At 40.8% G+C, this 8,331-nt stretch overlaps 1 protein-coding gene across 1 annotated transcript in view; it reads right to left on the bottom strand.

The window, feature by feature from the left end:
• Positions 1 to 8,331, bottom strand: part of LOC111977806 (histone acetyltransferase KAT6B) — a 45,258-nt gene that overhangs the window by 9,366 nt on the left and 27,561 nt on the right. The window contains 9 exon segments of the mRNA XM_024007495.2: positions 438 to 525; positions 620 to 666; positions 669 to 696; positions 1,705 to 1,900; positions 5,162 to 5,255; positions 5,479 to 5,640; positions 5,949 to 6,090; positions 6,259 to 6,371; positions 6,659 to 6,774. Of these exon segments, the coding sequence (XP_023863263.1) occupies positions 438 to 525; positions 620 to 666; positions 669 to 696; positions 1,705 to 1,900; positions 5,162 to 5,255; positions 5,479 to 5,640; positions 5,949 to 6,090; positions 6,259 to 6,371; positions 6,659 to 6,774 (986 nt within the window).

Below are 8,331 nucleotides of genomic sequence, written 5' to 3'. Positions count from 1 at the left end.
TGATTAACCTAATAACGTGTCTAGACTCCAAGACTGAACACCCACGCATTTATCTAATAACACCATGATTAACCTAATCACGGTCTAGACTCCAAACTGAACACCATGATTACCTAATAACGGTCTAGACTCCAGACTGAACACATGATTTATCTAATAACACCATGATTAACCTAATAATGGTCTAGACTCCAGACTGAACACCACGATTTATCTAATAACACCATGATTAACCTAATAAGGTCTAGACTACAAACTGAACACCATGATTTAATCTAATAACACCATGATTAACCTAACTAGTCTAGACTCAAACTGAACAACACGATTAACCTAATAACGGTCTAGACTACAGACTTAACGCCATGATTAGACTCCAAATTGACAGAGTCAGGTCCAGAGTTGAAAAACACTGTGTGTGTGCGCGCATGCAAGACTTACATCCATCTCGACTCTTCTTCCTCCTCAGACAGGACAGCGTTGAGGGCCACTGCGGGGGTCCAGTGCAGTGCGTCAGGGTCCACCCTGGTTCAGCCTGGGGCTGGGGGTCCAGTGCAGTGCGTCAGGGTCCACCTGGTTCAGCCTGGGGCTGGGGTCCAGTGCAGTGCGTCAGGGTCCCTGGTTCAGCCTGGGGCTGGCTCGCAGCTCTCCCATGTGCCTCTGGACATCAACCGCTCTCTTCGAATCACCACAAACCTAAAGAAGAGAAATAAGAAACATCAAAATCAGTCAATCAAACCAGAAACATATCAACGAGATCAATCTATTCTGACTTACCACAAACCTAGAGATCAATAACCAATAAGAACAATCAATCTATTCTGATTACCACAAACCTAGAGATCAAAACCAATAAGAAAAATCAATCTATTCTGATTACCACAAACCTAGAGATCAATAACCAATAAGACAATCAATCTATTCTGATTACCACAAACCTAGAGATCAATAACCAATAAGATCAATCAATCTATTCTGATTACCACACCTAGAGATATAACCAATAAGTATCAATCAATCATTCCTGATTACCACAAACCTAGAGGATATAACAATAAGAAATCAATCTATTCTGATTACACAAACCTAGAGATCAATAACCAATAAGATCAATCAATCTATTCTGATTACCACACCTAGAGATCAATAAGCAATAAGATCAATCAATCTATTCTGATTACCACAACCTAGAGATCAATAAGCAATAAGATCAATCATCTATTCTGATTACCACAACCTAGAGATCAATAACCAATAAGAACAATCAATCTATTCTGATTACCACAAACCTAGAGATCAATAACCAAATAAGAACAATCAATCTATTTCTGATTACCCACAACACCTAGAGATCAATAACCAATAAGATCAATCATCTATCTGATTACCACAAACCTGGAGATCAATAACCAATAAGATCAATCAATCTATTCTGATTACCACAAACCTGGAGATCAATAACCAATAAGATCAATCAATCTATTCTGATTACCACAAACCTGGAGATCAATAACCAATAAGATCACATCATCTATTCTGATTACCACAAACCTGGAGATCAATAACCAATAAGAATCAATCAATCTATTCTGATTACCACAAACCTGGAGATCAATAACCAATAAGATCAATCAATCTATTCTGATTACCACAAACCTAGAGATCAATAACCAATAAGACAATCAATCTATCTCTGATTACCACAAACCTGGAGAACTCAATAACGCAATAAGATATATCAATCTAATTTGATTACCACAGCTGATGTGTTTATCTGGCTGCTTATAGAGGTACTCCACCATGACACTTTTCCAATATGCCAGGTAGGATAAGCGACCCAGATCTGACAGAGGCTTCTCTGGGGAGCCAGCTTGTCCTTCCTGCCTCGTCAGAAGGTAACCTGAAACAGACACATTCAAACAAAACAACATGGTGTGAGAAGACATAACCTCCAAAAAGACAGTCCCTAAAAAGACCTACAGTATTATAACAAATCAACAATGTTGTGAGAAGGGATTAAATCCTGTGCGTCCAGCTAAGTAACATAATAAAAGAATCCCACGGGCTGCGTCTCAATCCAGCCCATCCACCTTTGTCAAGGCTTCGCATCTGTGGTGAAAGGTGGCCCGAGCTACAGCGGTGTTGGTCAGACCATGACATCCTGAACATGTCTTCTCACAAAAACATCTGTAGTGTCCGAACGGTGTCGCCTACAAACTAATATGGAAGTATGAGACTCTCACGAACAGGAGGGTGTTCTCCATTTTGCTCTACGGCCCACAAAACTAAATAAATCTGAATTGGGCTGCATGTAAACACTGCCATATTTTGAAAAGGTAGGTCATCTTAAAAGGCCCATTCAAACAATACAATGTTGTGAGAATATAGGCTAGTATGAAACCTAAAAAGATACATGCTGACAAAAATACAATGATTTACTCCAGCTAGCTAGAGACGGTTGTTGCTGCTTAATGTCTTAGACTGCAGTACATATCATAATCTGACGTGACATGACATCCTGTGTTGGGGAGCAGCTCCATTTTCACCTTCAGAGAGTAGAAATGGAGGAGAGGTAATCAGACATCCTCTCCTTCAACCTCTGTCAGATGCTATGATGCTGGCAAGGGCAACAAAGGAGGTGGAGGAGAGGAGGGTGAATGAAAAAAAAGAGAGGAGAGAAAAAGCGACAACAAATGGAGAGAAGCAGCTGGATGTCATTTCTCACAAGAGGTTGCACTTATCAGAGATAATGAAGAGGAAAACAACTAAGTAAAAAGGTAGCTATGTCTGTATGTAATTAGTTTTATAGCCATCCTGTCAAGGGTCATCCATTATAAGCAGCTTGAAATTAATTAATGTCTTTTAATGTGTGCACCCACTACAAGGAACCAGACAAGCACATCTAATCACCAAACACTGAATACATAATATTCCAGTCATTATGACAGTATTCATTACCCAAAGCTGAGACGAGAGGAGAGCCAATAATTGACAACAAATAAATGAGCTGCTAGAACAAAGATGAAAAACTAAAACACAGATAATAAATGTAACACTACAGTAACAAGTCATGTTATTCTGTGTGTTTTATAAATGTATCAGCTGTGGTTTACCATCTTTAAATCAAAACAAAGAGATTATTCAGAATCATCAGGAGTAATGACTAGAAAACCGCATTCACGCTGGCAAACGGAGCTAATGCTTTCCCTCTCACAGCAAGCTACCCGAGACAAACTGCTCCAATAATACAATCCAATAAAAGCAGAAAAATCTTAATCTAAACAACTTCCAGTTTCAAAGGCACAGGTTCCACGCCAAATGGCACCCTTTTCCCTGTGTAGGGTGCCTCTTTTTAGATGGGACGTTAAACGGGTGTCCTGACTCTCTGTGGTCCCTAAAGATCCCATGGCACTTGTTGTAAGAGTAGGGGGGTTAACCCCGGTGTCCTGGGTAAATTCCCAATCTGGCCCTCATACCATCATGGCCACCTAGCCATCCCATGCTTCCAATTGGCTCATTCATCCCCCTCCTCTCCCATGTAACTATTCCACAGGCCATTGATGTAAATGAGAATGTGTTCTCAGTCAACTAACCTGGTAAAATAAAAATATATAAAAAATAAGTTCAGACAGAGGCTGGACGTGATAGAGAATGTGCAAAGGTAACAAAGAGAGGAATTAAGAAAAGATTGAACAGAGATGAGCTCCAAGAGAGCGCTACTGGAAAATGTCTGTGGCTTTGTCCTAAATGGCACCCTATTCCCTATATAGTGCACCACTTTTGACCAGGGCCCATAGGGCTTTAGAGCCCTAACTAGGGCAATGTCCCCAATCACTGCCCTGGACCATTGGGATATATATTTTTAGACCAGAAAGAGTGCCTCTTACTGGCCCTCCAACACCTCTTCCAGCAGTATCTGGTCTCCCATCCAGGGACCGACCAGGACCAACCGTGCTTAGCTTCAGAGGCACGCCAGCAGTGGGATGCAGGGTGGTATGATGCTGGCAAAGTGAGCAGGAAATCAAATGCTCCATTAGAGCTCTACCACCCAAACCCACCAGTACTCCAAAGAGGAAACCATGAACATAATACAATAGCTATGACAAACAGTCCAAATTCAGAGTGGAGGGTTATTCCAATAAAGGACCCCTAGGCAAACAGACTGCTAAAAGTAATTGGATATCAAATATTAACTTATGCAGACATAACCTAATACGTCTTTATAATTCCTGATTATAATATTGAAAACATGATTACTTACGCATGTAAATTGCCTTGATATACCCATTTCAATTCATTCACAACAATTTTTTTGTGAGTAAAGTAGGTCGGATAAAAATGTCACCAGAGGCCTGATGGAAATAGCAAATTTGTCAGTAAACTATCCTAATGTCGACAAAACAACATACGCTAGACAAGGTGGGATCTTCTTTTATTTCAGTCAAATTAATTATGTGAGAAATTGCGATATAATAACGAAGTAATGCGATGATATGGTGTGTGGTCCTCCCACTATGACTCAGGAAAGCATGCAGTTTATTAGGCTACAGATGAAATAAGTTATGATGAACTTCACAGGGTTGTGAAAGTGCAAGGTGATGAGCTTGATGCTCCTTTCCAATAAATATTGAGGGTCTTATTCTGGTGACATGATCATGGCTGCTGTTTGACAAATTAAAATAAATCTTGCTCTTTTATCCATAATAATCTTATATAGGTAGCCTATCCCCACTGTATCTGCCAGCTGTTGCTGCCAAGACCAGAGTGGACACATTGGCTATATAAAACGCAACATGTTTAGTGATAAAACCATCAGTAGAGTTGAAAATGTGATGGAAACCCATTTAACTTGTATGMTTTTTTTTTTGTTCTTGGGAATTTTTAAATTTATTTGAATGATTTTTATGTGCACTATGTCATCACGCACAGCCTTTTATCCGCAACAGGTCAATTTGTTGGAAACATTTCTGTGCATATTGTTTTTATGCGGATATGCGAATATTCCCATGAAAATCTGTCACAAATTGGATGGAAACCTAGCTAGGGGCACAAATGTATGCCTGGGAAAACAGATTATTTTATATTGTAAAGAATCAGGCAAGGATTCTAGAATCAAGCAGGAATTGAGTTTTATGTTCTTAGAACGCATTAAGGGACTTACTGAAATCAATGAGGAACCTTCCAAAGCCTTGCCTTTGGTACTGAGGCATGATCATTATACAGGAGACATTGTATTTCTGCTGGCAAAGCTTTTCCTGAGGGAAGGGGAAAAAGATCAAGTATGTCAGAGCTGCACTGAAGCTGGCAATTTATTGCACCTGCCACTGTCCTTGTCGAAAGCAAACACACACACACACACACACACACACGACCACACAATCCCTTCAAAATACATTTAGCTTTTAAGAGGACTAATATAGTAAAGACACTGTCACTGCATTAACCAAACATATTTTTCATTCTATTGAATATCCTTACCTTGGAGAAATAACCCACAAGGTGACAGCCTTTCTCGTCATTCTTTGTTAGTATGTAAAAAAGGAAAGGCTCCACGTCGTAATATAGGGTCTTGTGATCCAGGAACAGCTTGGCTAACAGGCAGAGGTTTTGGCAGAAGAGCTTGCTGACATTTCCATCAACCTAAACATGGAACAAAACCAGCATGAGAACATTGTTCAAATTTAAACTAACAGTTGATTCTTTCCACCTCTCTCACCGAAACCATTCAGTCACATTTCATACACATACACCAGCATATGATCATAGTCCAAAACAGCACCCTATTCCCTTTAAAGTGCACTTACTTTGACCAGGGCATATAGAGCAGTTTACAATAAAGGGAATAGGGTGCCATTGGGCCCTGGAAAAGAAGGAGAGCGCTATATAGGGGATAGGGTGCCATTTGGGATGCACCCATAGTTTTACTACTTTGAAGAGTGACCTCTGACCTCGAACACTGAAAGGTCATCCTTCCTGTAAATCTCATTGGCTGGAGGTTGAAACCAGCCACACTTCTTGGCGTGTCGCTGGAGGATGTTCTTGCATCTCATGTACTTCAGACAGAACTCACACAGGTAAAGCTTTTGCAATCTGCCAACGAAAGAGACAACGAGACAAAAGTTAGCCTATAATTTGGATTCAACTTATCAGTTGACACACCGATTTCCCTTCAGGGATTAATAAAGTATTTATCTTATAAAGAAGCCTAGCATTGAAAGGCATTTGTCCGACCTGAGTGTAAGAAATAATAAACTGTACCTTGAGTATTCCGGTGGGTAAGGCGATGAGTGCCAGGTTTGGATTTCATACTTCCCAAACTCAATGACGGCCGGGTATCGTCCAGAGTCAGTGATAGTCATGGTTCCATTTCTCTAAACACGGCAATACAAAATAAAATGCCTCAACGTCGTACCAAAAGCACTCATTCAAACAATATCAAAGATCTAAGTCTGACATAGGCAGCATCTTCAAACAGAAACTTGGAATGTGGACCCTTCCCATTGTGACATTAAAACTTATTTTCATGTCTGAAAACATCTGACAAACATTGATTTAGGGGTTGTAATGTTAAGCTATAGGCTACATATAACTTTAATTGATTAGGTGATAGGTTTTTTGAAGTGTGATTGAGAGAGGTTATTTTGGACAGTTCCCTCACCTGCGACGAGAGCTCGTGGACCTGTGTGAATATCTCCATGTCTTCCTCTGAGACATGTTCCCTGGAGACCGCTACAAAGCCAGGTTCCTGCTTCACCCTCAATTCACCTTCACAGCCTGTTACAGTAACCAAACATTACAGTCTGTTACAGTCACCAAACAGCCTGTTGCAGTCACCAAACAGCCAGTTGCAGTCACCAAACAGCCTGTTGCAGTCACCAAACAGCCTGTTGCAGTCACCAAACAGCCTGTTACAGTCACAGTCACCAAACATGCTGGTACAGTCGCAAACATGCTGGTTTAGTCACAAACAGGCTGTCACAGTAACTAAACAGGCTGTCACAGTAAACAAACAGCCACATCAGAGGAGTACCATCAAACATGGTAGATTATCATCACAGCTTTATAGAGTAGATAGGGAGCAGTGTTCTGTAGCCTGTGAACATTCAGTATAGTAAATGCATTTGGTTTTAATGTGCTTTTAATGTATGTTTTGTTCGACAGCCTCTGCGAAGTTAGGTCTCTGTGGAGTTGTATAATGAATGTATCATCTCTGCACCTGTGAATGAAAATCCTGAATGTAATGACGTGAAACTAAATCACTCTACTAACGTAACCGCTTTCATGTGTCATCCCACCAAGCCTGCGTCCCAAATGGCACTATTCCCTATATAGTGCCCTACTTTGCACCACGGTCCATGTGTCTCTGGTCAAAAGTAAAGCACTATGCAGGGAATACTAGGGTGCCATTTGGGACACAGCCTCAGATAGTTTCCTGTTAATTAAAAAGTCAATGCAGTGACAGCAGCAGTGTGGAGACTACGATACAACAGCAATGATGTTGAAAAGCTAACCAGGCAGCTTTAGCATACATGAAACACTTGAAATTATGTATTATACACAAAGAAGTGAAATTATACATTTAAAAAAATGAATTATAGAGATTAGTTTGAGACTTGAGTATACATTTTAAATGTGTACATGGATGTTTTGGCTTATCAATTTAAAAACTATTCTATTCACAGTATTATTTACAACCCCTTCAAATCAAATCCAGATCCTTTCAAAAAATCTTAGCCCTTTAGGGCCGGTTTCCCAGACACAGCCCAGTCCTGGACTAAGAAGCATGCACAATGGAGAATCTCAATTGAACATGCTTCTTCTAGTCGAGGAGTAGGATAAATCTATGTCCAGGAATCTGGCTCTATGACACCGAATCAGATGGGGGAGGGCGTAGATCAATAGACGTAATCATCATGTCAACTTCGAGTCATAAATGGTGTATGTGTGTGTCAGTCTAACGACTGTGGGAGGTTAGGGTTGAATGGTGACAGTGCCACTGGTGGTAGTGGTGGGAGAGGGTGGAATGGAAGGCACAAGAGCGAGGCTTTATAATCCAACAACAGAACAGTACAGTCACTACTAGGCGAAAATCACAATTGGCGAAGCCAGTGCACTAATGCATAGGGTCAAGGACAGGGGGGACAGATAAAGGAGAGAGCAGTATGAAGAAGGGGTTAGTGGTTGGGACAGAGCAAGGAGAGAACAGTTTGAAGAAGGGGTAGGTGGTTGGGACAGAGCAAAGAGAGAACAGTTTGAAGTAGGGGTTAGTGGTTGGGACTGAGCAAGGAGAGAACAGTTTGAAGTAGGGGTTAGTGGTTGGGACAGAGCAAA

This window comes from Salvelinus sp. IW2-2015, linkage group LG18 (genome assembly GCF_002910315.2).
Source record: "Salvelinus sp. IW2-2015 linkage group LG18, ASM291031v2, whole genome shotgun sequence".
NCBI lineage: Eukaryota > Metazoa > Chordata > Actinopteri > Salmoniformes > Salmonidae > Salvelinus > Salvelinus sp. IW2-2015.
The sequence above is the reverse complement of the archived record's forward strand: the minus strand, read 5'-3'. Positions and strand labels throughout refer to the sequence as shown.